Source organism: Phalacrocorax aristotelis, chromosome 3, assembly GCF_949628215.1.
Source record: "Phalacrocorax aristotelis chromosome 3, bGulAri2.1, whole genome shotgun sequence".
In the NCBI taxonomy this organism is placed as follows: Eukaryota; Metazoa; Chordata; class Aves; order Suliformes; family Phalacrocoracidae; genus Phalacrocorax; species Phalacrocorax aristotelis.
The window spans coordinates 61,061,696-61,083,670 of NC_134278.1; the positions used below are offsets into that span (position 1 = coordinate 61,061,696).

Consider the following 21,975-nt stretch of genomic DNA (forward strand, 5'->3'; position numbering starts at 1 on the left):
GGGGTCTTGGGTTGTTTCTGAGGTGGCCGCATCTCTCCCCAGAGGGCCGGAGAGGGGTGCCAGGGTCCCCGGCCCCGGGTGGCGGGAGGATCGCCGGCAGCCGGGGTGCGGTAACGCTTGGGGTAGGTGGGCCGGCAGCCCGAGCACCCCGCGCCGCGTGGGAGAGCACCGGCCGCGAGGTGCGAGGGTGGAGACGCTCCGCGGGAGCGGGGGGACGGTCCCATCGCTGCCAGTGGCACGGCAGAGACCCACACGGTGCCTGCGTGCGCCTTCAAAGGCTGCTCAGTGGGGAGAAGCTCAGCGAGGAGCAAGGGGAACGGTTGCTGGTCTGGGTAACCAGCTTCGCCGTACAGAACCGGCGTCTTCACCCCGTTAGGCTGAGCAGAAGACTGGGGAAGAAGAGGTGATTTGATCACGGTATATAAGCGCCTACGCAGGAGGATTTGTCATAGCAGAGAGCTCTTTCATCTACCAAAGACATAAGAAGAACCAAAGGACTGAAGCAGAAGCTAGACAAATTCAGGCTGGGAACAATGAAACGCCTTTGTGTTACCGTAAGGGTATTGAAACACTGAAACAATTTATATATAAAACACTAGTGAATCTTGGATCTCCTCAAATTTTAGCTCTGCAACGGATGACTTCCTCATATAAATCTCTACGTCTGTTTGATGAGGGTTGTAGAGAAAATTCTGTGGTCTTTGTTACTGTGGAGATCAGCCTAGATGATCACAGAGCAGTAACTCCAGGTTTTCAAATCTATTAATATTGATTACTTAGTTTCTGGTGCACTCCGAATTTGAGAATGTCCCTTCAGCCTTATTCTCCCCTTCTTGTGCTTCCACCTTGGGCACAAGACTCTTGAAAAAATAGCATGCGCTAAACGTAATTCAAAACCAAACATAATGCACACGTTGACTTGTATGAGGGAAGGTTGTAAACAAAAGTCTTCCATATTTTCTGACTCCGAATTCTTGATATAATAAATTACGTAATAAATGACACTTACTCTAAGGAGGCATTTCATTGTGTTGATGGTATTCAAATTACTGAAACTTAGGAACAAAGAGAACTCACAGTACATGAAATGTTTCAAGTTCACCAGGAAGTATTTAGGGACTGTGGATAGGTTGGAAGTAAGTAGTGCCACAAAAATACAACTTACATTTTTAATATACATTAGAAGGTTGTACCTGCAAGTTACTATTCAGCCACTGTGCCCTTCCGAAATAAGGTGGTGACTGTGAATTGTATTACAGTTTTTCTCGGAGTTCATTGGAAATTCTCATTGACAGTAAGAATTTTAACTCATTTTGTGGTTCGCTGTCATCTCTAATCCCTTCTCTCTGCATGTTCTTGACAGTATCAGACTTGTGAGAAAAGCATGTTTAGTTATTGGTGATGAATCAGAAGACAGAAATTCTGTAAACCTACAGGAATTGATGTAGTTAAAATAGGTTTCATTTTTTTAGGGTTAACACTGCTATGTAGAATATTTGTTGCCCATTCTACGTACAGCTTTATACCCCATTCCTCAAGCTTGTTGTGTTCATTACTGTCACTGTTCTACTCTATATAAATTCTTTCTATACTTCCTGTATTTCTTAGCTCACGTCAATTAAAGCTCCAAAATACGTGCCCTTCACTTGCTAACTTGTTCTCGTGCTCTGTGCTGCTCTCTACACCGTTTACAGCTCTGCTCCAGCAGTGGAGCAGAGGTGCAGTGTTTCACCTCTAGCAGGTTTAACATGCTGGCTTCTTTTTTGTAGTTAGTGATCCCCCTTTTCATATTTGTTCTTAAAATTCATTAATTCTTACTAGCATTCCTTAGCTTAATCTTTACTTGCTAATTCTACACTTGTATTTATTCATATAATACATTTGTTGGCAAAAAGATTGAAAAATCTGAAGTAGCTGTGATCTAACAGTTCTGTTGCAATTCAAAGTGCTCATTCCCAGAAACATGGATTGTCTTACTAGACTGAAAATTGATCTGACATATTTGATTTTTTTCTTTTTTTCCCTGCAAGAATTTAAACTTTCCATGAAATACAAATTCTGAAAAGTCTGTTTTACAGTTTCTAAAAGGACCTATCAAAATATTTGAAATAAAACATACACTTTAGGAGTTTTGTTTCAGTATTTCTTTGCTTTATTCCATTGTTTGGCTTCAATTTTCTTACATCATTTTCTGGTATAATTCAGTAGTCAACAGGATAACATACATGTTTTAATTATATTCTGTCAACAGATTTCTACAAAAAGAATATCTTTCCGTGAAACTTAGATTTTGTGTAATCAGCATGTTCTAGCAGAAAGCTACCCATCAGAAAGTTTTAAATCATTCCAAGCATTGAAAATAGAGCCTGCTATTTTCACCATGCTAAGCGTGAAAGCAAAGCTTTTCAAGTTAAGGTATTCGGTCACACATAGTGGCCAAGTGAGGCATAGGGTGTCGGAAAGGGGAAATTAATTCCTAATCCGATTAGTTAATAGATGGCTTATTCCCAGCTGTATCATCGTATGCTCTTTTTACAGTATCTAATTGATTTAATACAATTCTGTTTTTTCACATTCTTACATTTTTGGCTTGCAGTCCTTGTTGGGATGTACACAAATCAACAAAGCTCAGCACGTCAGAAAAGTCCATGTAGTGAGGTTGACATAGCAGGCGACCAGAATAATAGGTGTGATTATGGGTAAAGAATTTGAGAAGGATCTACCCCTTTTTGAAGTCAGAGCTTTGCCTGCAGAGGAAGTCCTTGGGAAAGGATTTGAATAAGATCCGTAAAGCGAAGAGGTACAGTCCGTATAAATATAAAATGCACTTTGAGTGTTGTCAGAAGAGTTCACCGACTCTAAAAAGGATCAGGTGATTATGATGAACTGTCAGGAGAATATAGTAGCTCTCAGATGTCCTGAGCATATCATGTTCTAATACATAAAAGCATCCAGTTCTGCCTAGAGAATTAAGCGTTCATAATTTAACACAATCTGTAGGCAGAACTCCAGAGACGAGGCAAAAGAAGATTGTGGTGACAAAACTGACTTGTATTTGGTAGCTTGAGACAATCTGCACTTGTGAGGCTGGTACTCTATAGCAGCTGTTGCCATTATGAGCCCTAGAATTTGTGTGAGACACAGTTTTGATAATTTTGAAATGTACAGATCTTTTTTTGATGGAGAAAGCAGGTTTGAGAACAGAAACGCCCCATGAACTACTAACATCAGCAAGGATCTCACTGCAGCCTCAGAAAGAGTGCTTATGATGGCAATAAAATCATAAATGCATGGCATTTGTACTGCTGGTGTAATCTAGTTGTCTCGTAGATATATAATCTAATAAAAGCAGCAAAAGTTAAATGTCAGATTTTTAATCTCTTCATCAGTTGGTTTGTACCAAGGACAATATTTACACACACTTAATAATAAACAATCCTTACGTGTGCTTTATAATTTGCTTTCCTTAACTAAGCAATAAGATATTTCAAAGTTTAAAATGAAATTATATAAGATACATGCCTTCCTAAAATTCCTACCAACTCTCCATGTATATTAGTTAAGAATATATGGAAGAATGTTTCCTATACTGTTTCTGTACAAACTATGGTAGCTTGAAATTTGTTCATCTGCCATTAGTTCGTTGTCAGGTGTCATTTTTGCCCTATTTGCCTCCAAAGCCAACCTGAATCAGTATGAAGAGGATACTGGAGCACTTAGCCATACCATTAATTTTCATGGAAAAAGGCATTTTGTGGGAAAAAAAAAAGATGCAGCTTCAAGGTAACAGCAAGACATCAATTTTCCATGTTTGAAATTAACATAATGTTTTACATAATGATCCTTTCCGTTGATCATTAAAATAACATAGTTACCTCGGCAACTGGAACAGTCTGCAAATGTTATCTAGTGATACATAACACATTCTATAAATACGTACAACAAATAAGGTATGAAACATTATCATTAGGGAAAAAATATTTTTTTCGATAAAAATACCTTCTGGTCTAAGCAGATTTTTGTGAGAAAATTTCAGTTTAATGCAACTTTGTTTTTAATCAAAACTGATTTTATTTGCTCAAAACCTGAAGACCCAATGTTGTTTCATTTCCTGACAATGGAAAACAGTAGTTGCTTTTCAATTGCAACTTGCATTTTTCTTTAAATATTTCAATGGCGAATGTTCAGGAAATAAATTTGTTTTTAAAGCAAGGATTGCGTGCTTAAAAAGCTGCTGGAAAATATGTCACACCAAATAATTGACTGATTAATTTGGTCGGGAGAGTTTACTGCTTTAGATCTGCATGTATCCACTGTCATTGCAGCCCCCACGTTCTCTTCTTGCTGGTACCCCTGTGAGTCTAACCTGGATAACTGAGATATTATGGGACTGAAATGAACAGGTATTGACACGCCTCACCTTTTTTCTTTTTCAAGCAAAACTCAATTAACTGTGTTTGCAGGCGGTTTTGGCTGTCTTAAACTGATTTTTTGTGTACCAATGATTTACTGAAAAATTTTGCCAGGACCTAGTTAGCAGCACATCTCCCATTAGAATGGAAAATTGCTCCCAGCTGGGTAAGTTGGTTCATATCCTGTAAGTTCTTTTTCATTCTACCTGCGCATTGAAGCAGCTACATTCTTGAAACACCCTCATCCTTCCATCTTTGCCACTCACTGCCTGCCCTTCTCTCTCCTGGGAGCGTACTAAGGAGTGCTCCCCACTTTCGGACAGTGAAGTAGTGTTAAAACAATTCCTTAGAATTTAGATTAATTTTAAATGCTAAATTCAGATTAATGTAAATATGATTTGCTGTTGAATTTGCTCATGTAATTTGGCTAATATCTACAATTTTTTTCAGTTAGTACCATATGAGATATCAAACACATTGATCTTTTTTGTCCTTTTTAAAGGCACATCTTTGTGTGGACCTCTGTCAAGGTTTATGAAGTGAACCGAAGCACTTTTTCAGTGTATTTTGAAAGCTACTGATGTAGATGTAATTTCAGTGCAAAGGTGTCCAAAGACTGCTAGGAAATCAGTAATTCTTAATGTTTTTGAGCATTTTGCCATCACCCGTGTTTTATTTAAACACTTCTCCTTTTGCTGCTGAATATCTGGTGACAAGATAGCTCTGAGAGAGGGTCTGGGTATGACCATAGAAGTGGTCATTTGATAGAGTATTGCTCTGATAGAGGTAACGGGATCTTTGCTGTTGGAGACGGGAGTAGACCCTTTGTTCACAAATCACTTTGCAAATCCACAGCAAATAATCTCATGTTAGGATTTCTTTTCATTGGAAAATACAGAACAGTAGTGGCCAGGCTGTGACGATCTTTGATTTAGGACAATGTCAGCAAGAGACTGAAAGTACCTTGCATATTTCTTACAGGCTCCAGTTTCAACCATCGTCTTCATATTTTATTGTGACTGTTTTCTGGGGTAAGCAACCTTAAAAGATTGGGGCCAAGAACTTTCCTCAGATTTTGGTTGTCCATAGTTGGTGCCCAAGTGTCACTTTCCAAATCCCCAGTCCAAGGCAATGCCATGCTACAACTACACATCAGGATGACATCCAAGCGCACATCTTTCCTTTCTTTCACCCTTGTTGGCAGAGGAAACCTGAGTGTATGAACTGGGAGATCGCTGCAAGGTATCCATTTGGTCCCCTGAACTGGAGAATGAATGGAGTAGGGTGTTAAGACCATCACAGAGCATGCCTGCCCTACAACATAAGCATAACTGTGCTAGTGTGTCTGAAGAGGGACTCTAAAGGGATCTGTATCGTTCTCCCTGAGCAGAGGAGAGGTTGGGACACGGGTCTGCATCTTAAAATCATAGCCTTACGCTGAAATGTTTAAAGCCAATAATAAAGGTATTAATTACATCATCAAATTTTATAACCATTCCCAAGACCTTTATCCTCTCTGACATCTAATGAGAGAGTGCATGCTCTCTGGGGCTGTGATTAGCTCACAAAAAGGAGAGATTAGAGTATTAGCCATTACTGAGCAGATGGATCATTACACAGGAACTTAAACCAAGAAATAAATATTCTAACTAAGCCACATTTAGAAGATACAAAATATTCAAATAAAGCTTTAAATACCTGGGGAGATTAGCAAGGATCTAACTTTATGGTGTGACAACATACATACCAGATGATGGAATGAAGAATGTGTAAGGCTTTCACATCTTTTCTTGGTTTGATGTAGCTCACTTGGTCACGATGGGTATTTCTAGTCAAGAGCCTGTAGGCCACAGGAGTCCTGTGCGTGAACATCCAACACAGGAGACTGCAGTCAGGTGACTCATCTACCCATTGCCAGTGATCCAGTATTATTCATACTGTGCCTTCTATTTTTGTTGGTGCAGCAGTGGTTGGTATTTTTAGGAATACAGAAATAATGAGGACTGTAGGGTTTTGTTTTGCTTGCTTTTTTAAGCTGGGATACAAAAGAGATGGAAATGTTGATCAAGCAGTTTACAGAGGTAGGAAAATGACAGGCTTAGTTTGAATAACTAGCTCTTTACTTCACTAGGAAATTGTAAGTATTTAAATCTGTATTTTTATGAAAACACCTACTAACAATCATTGCATTGTCTGTGTATCAAACTACTCCATAGTTTGATATTTGGCTGTTATTACACATTTGAGTTAGTTTGTTGGTCCCAGAACAACTTTTTGAATCGATTTACACTTTGACATTACATTGAAGGCAGTGCTAGTAGCCTAGGAATATAGGCTTAGAGACTCCAAAGAACTGCATTTTACTCACATTCTTTGTTACAAGTAAGACACTTCACCATTTGGAACAAGAATGCATGCAGAGCCATTTAGATTGAGGGCTGAATTGAGAAGAACCTCTCTCAGTAGGTGTCTGGATATGATGAAAAGGAGTTTCTTGCCTCTGCAAATAAATCTGAAAATTACGTATGGTAGTATGAAGGTATGTAATTTGTCTAACGTTCCAGTGATTTCTGTACCTAATGTTTGCAACTTCTAACCTTCTTCCCTGCAAACTCTGCCTGGAAGTGGATAAAGTCTCCTTCTGCTTGTAATGTTTTCTAGACCGCTACACCCCCACTGATACCTGTGCGAGCTCGTGACTACTAAACTGTATCACAAGGGGTTGAATAGCTTAACGCCAAGCCCACACCAACTAAATTAGACAATATTTCTCTGCCTGGCTGAGTCAGAAAGCAAAGAATTCTGAAAATCCTGGGGCAGAAGCCACAGGCATAGCATCACAGATGATAGTCAGAACTATGGATGTGGGGACCACCTTTCCTACATGCGCAGAAAAGCAGATTGCGGCATACAAATGGCATGCAAGTCTCATGTTATGAGACTCCAGTGCTACAAGTTCAGTCTGCAGATTTTTTCTTCTTTCACTGATCCTGTTTCGTTTCCTCATTCTTTGGCTTTCATCGTGCCTTTTTCCAAACATACATTCCAGTTGCTGTTTTCCCTGTTTTCCTTCTGCATTCTGGAGTGGTCTTTTCATGTAGCCTTTGGCAGATCTCTTGTGAAACACACACAACACCCTTCCTTTCTTCCAGCAGCTCTTCTTTCCAACCTGTCTTGAATGTTATCTGTTAGTCACAAGCAAATTGCTGAGGTGGATCAATGCTTTATTGTTGCAGAAATAGCCAGGTTTCTCATATTCAAAAGTATTAGTACATAGTATTAGGTATAACCTCTGAAGGCTTCTAACCAGCTAATGCCCACACAGATATAGCTCATATTGTGTACATGATGAAAATTTATTTGTAAAATAGGAACTTTGTCTACACTCCAAACATTATATCTAATATTTATCATGGGTCCTCAACACAAAAGTAACTGAAAAGGTTAAATAAATAATGCTGAAATTGTCTTGTCATTCCATATCTGAAAGTAATGCAAAAAGCTAATGACTCTTTAATAAGTGGGCTAAGGCTTTTAATCCTCAACAGAGTTCTTGCTGTGATTTTTTTTCTAGCACTGGCCTAGTTGTATGTGCTTTGGAGAAATCCTGGGGCTAAAGCACTCTTCATATTAGTCAGAAGGTATCTCTTGCTGGTGATTTAAGAGTTTAAATAGAAAACAAAAGTCAAAAATGTCAAGGCTGGGCAATAGAGCTACTACGAGCTGCTTCTGGGCTGACACGCATAGAGGAAAATCCTCTCAGGTTAAAAATAGAAACTTTTTCCACCCATGGATTAACTTTATATCTAATCCACTCATGTTCTGCCGCATGGCACACCACCTACACACAAAAGCTGCATACCGATGAGGACAGAGGTATGAACTTATATTAGACAGCATGTCCTTCCAATCCATTTTTATAGTTCTGAACTGAAACAAATCTGGAAGAAATGTGCAAACATCTTTCAAACGTATAATACCAGTCGGTTATCTGCACACTAATGTTCATGAAGATACAAATCCATCAAACTAAAAATGGTCCATGGTTCAGACCAGTGATTCACTCTCTGGAATTACCTCTGCTGACTTCAGTGTGCAGTGTATTATGCTGAACAACTTGTGAAGTCTAAGTCTTTTCAGTGCTATGGATTTACATACCTGGTTTGTCTCTACAATGACTTACATGTCTATCATTCATGAAAGACAAACTCATTCTTTTGAGAGTCTTCTGAAATGTGCTTCACACTGCGTATACGCTTTCAGTATTGAAACTTTATTGAGAATTGTAAAACTTGCAATAAATTTTAAAATGTTTGATTAGATCAACAGGGGACAGATTCTTCAGAGGCATTATCTGTTCACTAAGATTAAGGCAAATGCAACATTTAGCACTCCCTTGCAAACAGCAATCCAGTCTCGCTCTTCTAAGCAAACTGCAGTTGAAATCCAATAGCTACTATCAAAATTTAAGATGAAATTGCCTTCTAGCAATTTTCCTGTTACAACTTTATTATCCTTAAAGAGATAAAGAGTTACTTGAAGCTGCTACTGTTGCTTGTTTGTTGCTTTTAATTACCACTACTCACACTTTAACATTGGCCACTTGCAGCCAGGGGAGAGAAAAAGGGATATGTAAAAAAGTGGCTGTCAGTAGCATTTGCCTTTTCTTCTTCCAGCACAGCCAGACTATAAATGGATCATTAGGGAAAGATGGAATAGCCTGGAGCTATTGTAGAAAACATTTGTCTGTAGCATCCTCGGAAGCAAGAGGGTCAACCAAACATTGGGGATTATACGTCTGCCTGCTGTTGTCTCGGGCAGCTTCTAGGTGAGAGCTTGGAGATGGAAAGAGATGCAGAGCTGTGTGCTGTTCGTGGATTCTTCTTTGCCAGGAGTTTGCCAGTAAAGGCTGTTTTAAACCTACAGCAGTTTATGCCAGATAGGATGACTTTAAAGTTTTGCAGCTCTTGTGAGAGGCCAGACTCCAGCCTAAATTAGAGTCAGTATTCTATAAAATACGATAAGAAGCGCCCTGAATACAGGACATTCAGATCTGCTTTTTCCTTTTCCTTTTAGGAATTTTCAAGAGTGCTGCATCATTGCTCTTATCCTCCTTACGGTTTATTTGTCTTTAAAAAAGAGACACCATAGCTAATTATTTGCTTAATGGCAAATGTACATACAAAAGCTAAAAGTGATGACATACAATAGCTAACAGTGATGACATTGACATTGCAAAAAAATGTATGATACAAGAGGTCTTACAATTAGACAGTTGCTATGTTCATTTAAATTATGTTGTTCATGAAACCATACAGTGTATATAAATATAAAGGCGAGTATTAATTTTCCATTTCAAAAATCATCTAGAATTGGGTAAATGAAGTTGTCTTTGAACAAGCAGTATGCCAAAATCTGTCCTCCACAAATCATTGAAATTACTCCAGATCCTGAAAGAAAATATATTAGTTTTACATTAATTTTTATAGTGGAATATAAATGTTATGATAAAACTTTAAACAGGCATTCTTTTTATCTTAAAGTTTTTTAAAATTGGCCTGTCTACTTAAACATTTTGCCCAAGGCTTTAACCACCTACAAAGATACCAGCCTCAGCAGCTGCTGATGCAAAATCGGTTGCAGGACGGGGAATTTATTTGCCTGTCCCCATCATTCAGGAATTTACTGCAGCTGTCGATCCTTTTTATCCATCATACAAGAAAGAAGAACAGAAGCCAGTCCTTTTCCCTTAACTATTTTTCAAGATAATATATTCTAGTAAAAACCTATGCTTTTAATTTTACAGAAAATTAAACACTCGGAAATGTGGGTTTGCCATTCACTCTAAGGAAATGCAATGACTGGGATTTACCTCATTTATCATAAATGCCTGTGCATAGTGTTTATAAAAATTGCCTTGGAAGGTGCCTGTTTCTTTCTATTGATTATAAAGAGTACCAGGGAAGACTAGTTTGAAAAACTGTCTTTTTGACACATGAATTAAGTGAGATAGTTTGTTTAGTCAGGACTTAAACATAGTTTATTTCAAGAACGCGAGTGTATCTGCTGTTCGTTAGCAAGATTAACATAAACTGAGTACATTCCAGTCTTAAATAGAAGATTTTTTTAAGGCAAGGCAAATGTTAGCCCAGCCTCTGTCATTAAAAGAAGCACAAATAAAAAGCATGTATTTCTTCTTTAAATGTTGACAATTCTCAAATCAGTGAGACAACAGACATTTCATGGAAAAAAATCATACTGTAAATAGTAATTTTCTATACAGAGTCTAAAAATTTAAAGAATGTAATTATACCTAATGCCAGCCACCAGTGTAACATCAGTGGGAATTCAGACATAACTGCAAGGAGAAGAAAAGGAGAAATGTAAATTTTTAAACAAGGGTGGGGACATGCAATCATTACATTACATTATCAAAGGTCTGCTTAGTTATGTTTCATAAATTATATACTTTACATTTATTGAAATTACAAATGCATATTTAAGTCCTGATCATTCATATACTTGGCCATACCATTAAGCTTAGCCTGGTGGGCTATCCCACTGGAAGGCAAGTCTTAAACCTAATAAGTGTGTGCTAAACAGAGCTCTTAGACTCTCTGCAGAAGAAATGCCTTTTTTATTACTTACCTGTACATGGTTTAGCACAACACACCAATCCCCTGGTACAGTGCCTACATATTGCTGCAATCCAAATAAATTAAGCTGCCTGACATTTTCAGTTTAATGGGTGATGCAGTGCATGAAAGACAGGCTGGGTCTGCACAGTGCAAGATAGCAGTATTGCACAGCATGCTCCCTCCTGTGTCAGGCACTCGCCCTTGCCTCATGCACACTGACCCACATCCCTGCTGTATGATCAACTGCAGGGCCGTTATATGACCCAATATTGCCCCCCACCCCCCCAATAAAAAAAAAGGTGACAGAGCTGTAGTGAGCTGGGGGGCACAGTGCATACGCTCGGAGTCAGCCAGCAGAGCTTTGGTTGGGGAACTGAAAGCAACGATAACAAATCCGGGATTGTTTGGACATCAGAATACTTCATCTAATATAACGATAGAAGACACCTTCTTCCTGTACAAATTATATACAAAGCAGGTTTTGTTGTCGTTTTTGTGAATTCCTTGATTTAAATACAGAAGTTATTCATAAGGATTAACAGTAGTTTAAATTCCAGGACATCATATTCATTAGAAGAGAAATTATGCTTAATTTTTTAAGATGAAGTCTCTGTTGGTGTCTGGCTTAACTTCTTATGGGAACTGGGGAATCCCCATCTTTACGCAGTGCTAAAGGACAAATGGACAAAGCACTGGAAAATGGAAGATGAATTATTATGTAGTAGGAAGAGAATCCTAATTTGTTAGTGATATTTTTCCTACTACTAAATTCTAGAATAAAAATACTAAGCTTGTTGTTATAGGAGAAAAGAACCCCCAAATGGGCTCTCGCAAGGATGGGGTTAAAATATGTTTCCTAATCAGCCATAGCAGCAGCCTTCTGCTAAACAGCATGAGAAAAGGGAGCAGGTTACCAGGGACTGGCAAATGTGATGATGAGTCTCGTTTACAGCAGCAAATTCTTTTTCTATTCTTCCCTTTGAGGGAAGGAGTCTCAGGAAAAAGATGATGTTTCAATGGTAAAATTCTTTATTTTCCTCAATGAGATTTAGTTCAAATGATCTAACTTAAAAACTCTGAATTGGCTTTGCTGAAGCAAGCCTCATTTTCACTCTGAACTAGAGCTAAAGTGTTAATGAGTAGATCTTAAAGTGTCAGGACATGGATGACTATTAATTTATTGTTTTAGAGAAAAACACACACCCCAGATGCTGAAATTATATTTAGGCTGGTTCTGTATGATATGAACTGTTAGATTATGAACTAAAACTCTGAATTTTTATAAAAATAGTGTTTTAAAATTCCGCAATGAAATGAGAATTGAGTTTTAAATGGCAGGATTTAAATACATGCATGAGTCAAATGGATGGAAAATAGAAATATAGATTTATTTAGCTTTAAGAAAAAATTAAGTTAGTCCAGTAATACACTAGATGAATCATAGCTGATTGGTCCTTCAACCTGTGATACTGTGCATATATTTAGCAGTAAACCGACTTACCGACTGAAGTTATGATGATATGAATAATAGTAACTGTTACAGCATAATCCCAAACCCATTCTTCCACAACCAGGGCAAACAGCAGACCACAAATGAAGAAAGTAATTTCCAACGATATCACAAGAACTGTAAATGGAAATAATGTATTTCAAGCACAGTTTTGACAGGCTTTTTCCCATATTCAAAATGGCAGCAATAGGAAGTTCAAATGTCTGACATGGTCATGCAAATTATTTTTTACAGGGTCAAATATTACAATAATGCTTTCATTATAAAGTTCATTTCTAATGTTGCAAAACAGGAGGATTAACAGGATTATGACCAGTTTATATAGCCTAAAGGAGAAATGGTGTGGAAATTTTACTTAGGGATCATCCACACTCTTTGCATATGGCACCAAACAGATATTGTTGATACTGACCTAGATCAATTTTTTCTCTTCCAAAACAGAATTATGTAGTTAAGGGATTATGTTTGGTAAGAAACTCCATAGCTTTCTCCCCGCCAACTTTATTGCATTGTGTGTGTGTGTGTGTATGTATATATATTTACACACACGATATATACCAGAATATGTGTATATATATCAGAACAATTTACAGAACAATTCACATGCAAGGGGAGATAGAGCAGAGAGCCTCCAAGGTGAGCAGAGGCCATCCATCCGTATGGTTCTCATGGTGAATCCAACCAGGAGCCTGGCTTTTCTCAGTGCTGATAGCAAGGCTGACACAGCTGCCACGCACTCACCGTGCCTGACATTCAGCAGCTAGCTCTGTGTTGTGTTAAACCGTGAATGGGGATTACCAGCAAAGCGAGAATAACTAAACTATGATGCCAAAAGGGACTATTAAAGTTATCTGATCAAGAAAATTCCTTCTCTTGGTGGTGAAAGGGTGGATTTCTGTCCCCCGGTGCTTTCTCTGGAGCGTGCCGAGCCATGCCATGCCACCAGCCTGTGCTGACCACCTCCCCTGACGAGGGGCACAGCTCTGCAAAAGCAATGGCGTGGGCAAGCCGTGCTCCTCCGTGGGCAGGGAAACAGCCAGAAGGCACGGAGCAGCTACACCGGGAAGGGTGAGGAACCTCATCTGGTATTTGATGAGCTGTATTCTTTGACAGAGCAATGGAGTGGTGCTTAGCTTTTAGCTTGTTTATTTGCTATGACATGTAATGGGATCAAAAATAATCACCTTTAGGGTAAAATTTGACTTTATGCTCGGTGGCTACCTGGGATAGCAGGGGCCTGAATGGAAAACACATGACATCTCTTCTAGCTGTAGTCCTGAATTCCCATACAACAGGCCATAATTGTGCAATTGTAATTCATATAATTTTCCATCTAAATGCATTTTGTTCTTCTTTGCAAGTACACAGGTGTACAAAAGTCACATTTCTAATGGATTTTTTTTTTCGCTATTGCAGTAATGTAATAGCTTAGATTACTGTAGCTGAGACTAGAGAAACCGTTATTTTTTCACTGTATTTAATTTATACATTTGGCAGCATTTTGTGCCTTTCAATTTTATTCTTTTCTTTATAGGGTCAATTAGTTCCTACTGTAATATGGATTTTTCACCTAGCAGCTTAAAAATGTAAAAAATAATACGAAGAACACTGGAAAACAACATGTAGTTAGGAAGATAGGAAATAACACTTCTAAATATTTAATGTTTGACAATGCATTTTAGGTTTTTGAGTTTATTATAGTTCATGTTGATAGTATGCTTTTAAATTTTGCCAATAATTTTGTAATTTAGAACGCATGCTTTGTGTAGGCAGATGCTCTGTAAACTTTTTTACAAAACTGAGCCAGTAACGATACCTCAGTTCTGAGCTGCCTTCCATTTTTATTTTGGGGTTAAAGACATGATTCTTTTTAGAAGAATTTTGACAAGAAGAATTCTTTTTAGAGTTAAAGACATGATTTTTAACAGGCATGAGTAAGACACTTGAGTAAACTAATTCTCATCTGCAACATTGTTCTGTCTCTGTGCCCATAGACTTTAAGCAGATCCTGTTATGTTTTGCTATTCCATCCATGTTGTTTCATCCCCTGGACAGAAAGGAGGATGGAATACTAACTGGTTGCATGATATAGTTGCTGTCTTTGGCATATAAACATGCTGCATAAGCTAGCTGATAAAATTTTGAGGAAAAAATCATATTGAGATTCAGCAATTACATTAGGGCCCTGAAAAGTAATTCTAATGGAATATGATTTAATTTTCTTTTCTATTGCTACAACTGAAACACTCTTTTTTTAATCTGAAATCAGTATTGACACTGCACAAATATCCATGCATTTTTAGTACTCTTTTTAACCTGATGAACTAAACAATTTACTTTTGAGCTTTGCTTACTTTACTGACAGATTATATGGTTTGCCTTTGTCAAATGGATTACAAATCAGGTAAAATTCATGTAGGCATGCAAATTTTTTAGGAATGACAGTTTAGGAAAGAGAATATCTTTTGAAAGCTTCAGACAAAAATGCAGAAATCTGTTTTTGGATATATAAAGATATGCTTAGAGATTGAACTACAATCAAACCCTGAAATTTTAATGCCCACTGTATTCAGGCATCACCAAAGCAAGATTTCCATTAGGTGAATGTGACCTGTTATTCAGATCTGGATCCAGTATGGTTCATAAGAAAATCACTGCAGTATGAAAAGTAAATTTACCAACATTTTGGAGGAGCTTTACAGAGAATTGGTAATTGTTCTGCAGTGAAAGTGAAGCATCCTGCCAAAGCAGCGCGTTTTCTTCAGGTGATGCAAGACCAGAAGAACAGCTCAAGGAAAAGCCTAACAGTCACTTGAATGGTGAGTAGCAATACAGAAATGAGAAGTGTGGGGAAGTTGAATAAGCATTTAAATGAAGTGTAGTTAAAATACAGAAATCATTACTCTTGCTAAAACAGCTTTAAAACACTGTCCATAAGGAACATGAGTTTATATCCAGGTACAATTATTTTCTTGGCTGGGAAAAAACAGAGAAACGGACTTCAGTTACCTAAATAATATGGGTCGATCCATGACGGATTTGTCTTAAAATCAAAAGGCGCGAAACCATCCAACATTTTAATCCTGTGGAAATATAATGAGCAAATAAAACCAGAGATTTTCAGTAAAGCCTTAGTGATTATATGACATATTATGGGTGCCTTTAAATACAATTTCACATGGAATACTCTGGGTTTTTACAAGCTGTTAACGCTCCATTGCATGTTATGGTCTTGCCCTTGCACACAGTGTCCATGATCTCCACTTGTATTTAAGACATGTCTGGCACTATGCATGCTAATCAATAACTTCCTAAGGGAATATAATTTGTCTGTTTTATCAGCTGTAAGATCTTTCTTTCCCTTTTTTCATGTCATCTTTTCTCTTCATTTATTCATATTCATTTATTTATACAGTGCAAGGGCAAGAAAGTAGATCAGAACCAGCACTGTATGTTAGTTCTGAGTCTCCATGTGCCAATGTGTGCACTTGAGCAAAGGTTTGGGTACAGCAGCTCAACGGATTTTCAGAAATGTGTTCACAGGTTAACTGGGACTGGATGTCTCCAGTCCGAATGCCTCCTCTACAGAGTCATAGCTCTACCTGTTATATCCAGTTGTCATATGCCATCGTATTTGACTAAAACAAGGAAATCTTACTTGAATACTGCGAAGCACACAGATAGGACCACATAGTACACAGTGTAGAAAACTACCATGCATATCAACAGGTTCACCAGAACAACCTGCAGAAGGGAAAAAGGAGGTAAAACCTAATGCCATGTTTACATTAGGTACATAATTGTCAGAAAATAATTTCAGATTTCTATCAATCATAATGTGGAAAACCCCCCATATTAGAAAGTAAAATATTTAGACAGAATTTGTGCTGTTGCCAATTCCATAAAAGTTGTTGAAAGCTCTTTGGTACATTTCAGCTCCTAATGGGTGGTTACAATGTAAGGTTCTTCAGTTTTATTTAATTTTATTGTATACCAACTGCTTATTGAATTTATAAGTGCTCAGAGTGCGAGAAGCACATTCCTTGATACTTATTACGCAGGAGGCCTTGAGAGTTTAAGTTCATCCAGATGCTTAACCAAGCCTAGTTTTTAACTTAAAAGAAATGCCATCCCTGTAAGTATGTTGAAACTGTATACAAATAAAAATGTAGAAGATTGTAAAGCAGTAAGTGTTAAGTTTCCCAGCCTCTAGAAAATGTCACCCTAGTGCTTACTTCCAAAGGTAAGGACGTAGACAACTTGGATGAGTAACGATGGATATCTGTTACATATTATTCAAAGTTCAGTTTTTGTTAATTAATTCTAAATAAATTACAAGTCCAAACGAAAAAAAAATACCCTTAAGAATACAAGTTTTATAAAGCAACCACTACCTTATGATCAAACACTGTGTCTTAAAAAAAAAGAGAAGCCCTATCTAGAGAATGATACAATGATTTTGTATTTCCTAAGATACCTTGTTATCATTATTTCTTTCACTCTGTTCCAGTGTCTTCCTTTCTGAACTGAAGTTTCAGAAGCAATGCAGCTGGAGAAAAACCTGTGAGCCTTCACCTGATAAAGTTCATAAAATGCCTTGAGATCCTTTCAGTGAAGCATAATTCACATATCTCTGATCATCTAAGTTGTCTTCCTGAATTATGCAGACCCTAGGATTTGTAGTAAGTCCTACAGGTATAATGTAAAATTATGCTTTGGAGGTTAAAATGTTTTGGTAATTATGACAGAGTCTTGCTAATGCAGAACACTTTCATTTTCTTGTGTGAATTTTCTTCTGTGATGATGTAATGACATTCCAGATGCTTATTTGGGGTTTAATTGTTTTAAAGGGCAACATAGGACATCAGGACTGAGACGTCTATACATCAAACTTGAGCAATTGCTTTGGCAATATTTTGTGCTTGCTTAAGAACATGAAACTGAAGATGTTACTACAGTCTGATCAGGAAAATCAGTTTTTCTTTTCCATAGACTCCAGATTGTCTTGTATTTTCTTACTCTAGCTAGTGCTTTAGCATGTCATATTTCTCCTTCTCTCTTTCTTAAAATCTTTGAATCTTTCATCTTTCTTTGGCCATTTTTTAAACTCCTGACTCCTTCTTTATTGTTTCATTTTCTTCTCTGCCTATCCCTTCCATCTTGCATCTTCTACTCTTTACTTTCCTCTGAAAACATACAGATAGAAAGCAGTCATGAGAAAGCCAGTGACTATGACAGAAATGCTACCAGTTTCATATTGTCCATCTTTAATATTGTGTTACATGATGCTTTACAATGGAAAAATGGCTACATTTGGTTTTTGATATTAAAGCATCCCAGTTTCAGTTTCTGTTTTAGGAATAGACTATCGTATAAATTCTTAGCCCAGGAACAACACACGTAATGAATTAAGAATTTTCTTGCCCTTCTTCCAGCTTGGCTATCAAGTATTTGAAGCTAGCAACGTGTGTTTACCTGACTCCTCTGGTAAGGCCTCCACAGATCTCCAAACTGTGATGCATTATGCAATAATGATCAAAGGGCAACATGATTACTGTAGTGGTCCCATTATTAAGTAAGTATATTCAGGCATGTAAATGTGGGCCCTAAGCCTGTACATTTTGTGTGCCCTATGAGATCCCGTGCTGAATTTCCCCTGAGAGCAATGGAATTGAGCTGACAGCAAGTGAGTTTGAAAGTTTTGATGTTTTACAGGACTTCTTGCTGATCAAAAATAAATTTAAAATTGAAAAAGTAAGACTAAGATGATGAAATAGTCCAGATATAGATATTTATTCAGAAGTAAATCAATGAAAAGCGGCCCTACATAAATGAAGTAGTAAAATGCAGAGGATTGGATGCAGTTTTTCAGTGTATCAGGATGGCAAGCAGTCAGTATGGATTGCATATAGTGAAGCATTATATCAATACAGAAGAAGCCAGAGTTCCTCTCTTTGAATGGTGACACTGTATTTACAATGGGACGAATTTTAGAAAAAACAGGTAACAACGAATAGAGGAATGGGGGTAATTTCTGAAGAAAGGTAAAAGGAATCACGTGTGTGTAGGTTGATTACAGGGACTTAGGTAGGGGAAATAATAATTACATATTTATAACTAGAAAGGAAGAGGAATTATTTGGAGGACAACTAAGACTAAAAGAATTAAATCAAAACCCAGATGTATAAGATACCGCGAAGTTTCAAAAATAATTTTCATTTTGCAAAGTTTGAAAGAGATTTGCTCTTTTTATTTATTTGCTTTTACTCAAGAATTTTTATCAAAACTTGTTATTGAGTGCCCTTATCATTTTTGCTGATTTTGAGGATAAAGTTGGATAAAGTTCTTAACAAGTGATTCAAAATTAATAGAGAAAAGAAGAAAAGAAATAGAATATTTTTTAAGTCCCCATTTTTAAATAAAACTCAGTTGGCAGGTGCAAACTCAGTTGCAGTGAAAAATATAAAACATGAGGCAGCTCTAAAGTGTAATTTCCATTTTGATTTAGTTTATTATATGTTGGTAAAAGGAGCCTTTATCCAAGGAGGCAATGACTCTGAGAAGGGCTGTAGATGAGCATTAGCTCATACTAGCTCATTTTTATGAGCTGCTCTTGCAATACGGGGACACGAAACAAGCCCTTAAGGCTTTAGGTTTTAAGATGGGAGAATATGAATAGAAATAAGGAAGAAGTATTACCTCTAAACACAGCACTGGGAAGACAGAGTGGCATCTAATGTAGTGTCAGCAATTTCTAAAGTATGTTAAGAAATTAAGAAGGTGCAGAGAAGAGCCACAAAAGGGACCTGATGGCTAAATTTTTTTCTTTTTCATTAGATCTACAGCCCTAAAGAGGTCAATCTGTTTAGCTCTGAAGGCTGATTTGATTATGAAGGGTAAGTACCTTCGCAGGCAGAAAATACCAGCTACTTAAGGACTCTTTAATCTATCAGAAAAGCCACAAGAAGTAAACAGCTGCAAGTTATAGCTAGATAAATTCAAAAGATGCATGAAGGGCATTTTAAACTGTAAAGGCAATTAGCCAGTGGAACAAACTGCCTTTGGAAATAATAGGTCCTTCAAAGCAAAACCAGATGCCTCTCTGGACAAAACTTCACTCAAACATCTCTAATGTTCACTTCTGGCCTTAGTTCTTCGAATGGTTGTGTGGTAGATAACGTATTTATGGAACTGTCCAACATTGACAGAAGTGTGGATAGATACTGTGAATTTAGCAAACTACTTATTTTTATTTTGCTAAATATTGCAAAGCGTTAAATATTGAATGGTGCACCTATTTCCCACAAGGAAAGAGATCAAGGAGCTTCAGTTTCTAATGCAATAGGAGAGAAATCCATCATGCCCATACAAACTGATATTTGTCAATAAGTAAATATCCAGGACAGTCTTACTCTTTGCTTCTTTCCCTACATCAAACCAAAGCCAAGCAGAATCTGAGAATGATTAATCTCTTCAGCCAGGTTGGTCTGAGGGCTAAATACAGTTTTCCCATTTCCGCTGTCTTTAGTCTTATTCTAAATGAAAATTGGCCGAATAACCCTCTTGATCTCTTCTTTTCCACTGTCTACATGATGGTCACTGTAATGGTAATTGATTACAATGTCACATGCAAGTTTGGCAGCCGTGCTGCCTCCCATCGCCCTCAAAGTATCTCTAAGCACTGGAATTTTAATCTTCAGCACATTTTTGGTGGGAATAATTTTCATTCCGTTGCTCTGAGCAGATGCACATTTCCTGTAATTCTCCTTTATCTGCTGCCCCTCCTCTAGCAACTTCCTCCTTGGAGACTTATCTGCTCTAGATGTAGATTTGTACTGTAATAAAAGTTGTGAGACGGGACTGAAGTGAAAACCACAGAGCTGAAGGATGGCTGTGAGCCGATGACCTGTTGACCTCTGATTACAGTAGGTGAATTCCTAGCCTCTCTTGAAGTCAGCAACAAACTTTCTTGGGCGTCAAAGGCCCACGATTTTTCTCTTTGAACCCAGAATATTCTTAGTCCCTGTCTTAGGGATGTAGTGATGTATTAGGTATAGCATGCTTTGCTCAGTCAAGTAAGCTAGAGAAATGCACACAGCTCCATGCTAAGAATATATTCTTAAAAGAATAACTGGAAAATTAAAGCCCTTTGAAAATTTTCCAGTTGTATCACATTCCACTTCATTTTTTTATTTGACCTTTCCACTGAATTTTAAACATATATTTTAAAAATCTCAGAATATGTTTTATTTTCAAACTATTTTTTCCCTTTCTAACCCTTCAAGTATTTAAAAGCAAAAACCACAAGTTAAAAACTACAGGGTCATTTATTATATATTAAAACAACTTAAAGAAAGAAATTTAGAAATACACCAGTGACATCAAATGTACGATTTTATTAGATACTTCCAAGGACTATATCTCATAAATGGAACTACATCACATAGTTTGAAATCCTTTTTATAAGATGTCCTTTGCAGTACTTGCTACCAACACTATCATATAAAGTGTCCTTTTCATTTTGTTTTTTTTTTAGGAAGAGAACATTGAAGAACACTCTTACCGTAAGAATGAAAGCAACTGCTTTTTCAAGCCCCACAGTACCTGTCTAATTCTCTAACTACTAGCCAGTGACATACAACACTAAACAAACTCAATTCCCTTTACCTTGGTTTCAGCAATTTTGACCTTGAGAGCCATGGACACATGATGAGTGAAAAGAAGTGCTGTTGCTATATTCCATATGCCAATGTCAGCAGGAAGAAGCAGCTGTTTTTCACCCCAAAAAACATTCTTATAGGTGAGCATAGGACAGAGTGAGGCGAGTTAATTGGATTAAACTGAAACGAGACAGGAGCCATCTGCAAGATAACTGTAAGCTGCTGAAGAGCAAAGAGAAAATCCTACTAGCTCATTTAATGTTCGTACTTTCATAGCTACAGTTGGCCAAGACATATCAAATATATCTAATACTGTTTTGTTGTTTTCTACCTTCTATTTGGCTTTTTAGCATTCATTTGATCACAGTTCCTTGGGGTTATTATACCTTCCTACTTTTAATTAGTTTTACAATTTCTAACATTAATTCTATTGACTATAGACATGGAAAGGTACTTTCTTCACAGTGTTCTTTGCTAACATTTTTCTTCTATCACATTATTACATCAAGTATAATTCACATTAAATTAGGTATAATTAGGTTAAGAAATGCCAGACTTATGTTATGACTCTTCTTCTTTTCCTGAACCATATTTTGTTCCCTCAGCAGAATGAAATTTAGTATGCTCTAGAACAGATCCAGCCTCTACTGAGCAATTCCTTAATGGATTAATATTTGACTTTTTAGAGACACATTATGATTCAGTATGCAGTGTTATTTAGAAAAAGGAGATCATACAAGGGAACACTTATGAAA

General features: G+C 37.3%; 1 protein-coding gene across 1 annotated transcript; it reads right to left on the reverse strand.

The window, feature by feature from the left end:
* Window positions 1–9,767: 9,767 nt before the first annotated feature.
* Window positions 9,768–21,260, reverse strand: TMEM244 (transmembrane protein 244). Its single transcript, XM_075089862.1, has 6 exons — window positions 21,228–21,260; window positions 16,219–16,304; window positions 15,570–15,643; window positions 12,552–12,677; window positions 10,726–10,770; window positions 9,768–9,862 (listed from the first exon to the last, which is right to left on the reverse strand). Exons 1-6 carry the CDS (start codon window positions 21,258–21,260, stop codon window positions 9,768–9,770), a joined length of 459 nt encoding a protein of 152 aa, XP_074945963.1.
* Window positions 21,261–21,975: the final 715 nt, after the last annotated feature.

Bases quoted from the DNA above. Each gene is read 5' to 3' on its own strand.
- TMEM244 (XM_075089862.1), bottom strand. From the start codon at position 21,260: ATGGCTCTCAAGGTCAAAATTGCTGAAACCAAG. The intron at 15,644-16,218 runs GTAAGATTTCCT...ATATTTCCACAG, and splicing joins GTGTGCTTCGCAGTATTCAA to GATTAAAATGTTGGATGGTT. The intron at 12,678-15,569 runs GTAACTGAAGTC...TTCCATTTACAG, and splicing joins GATCGACCCATATTATTTAG to TTCTTGTGATATCGTTGGAA.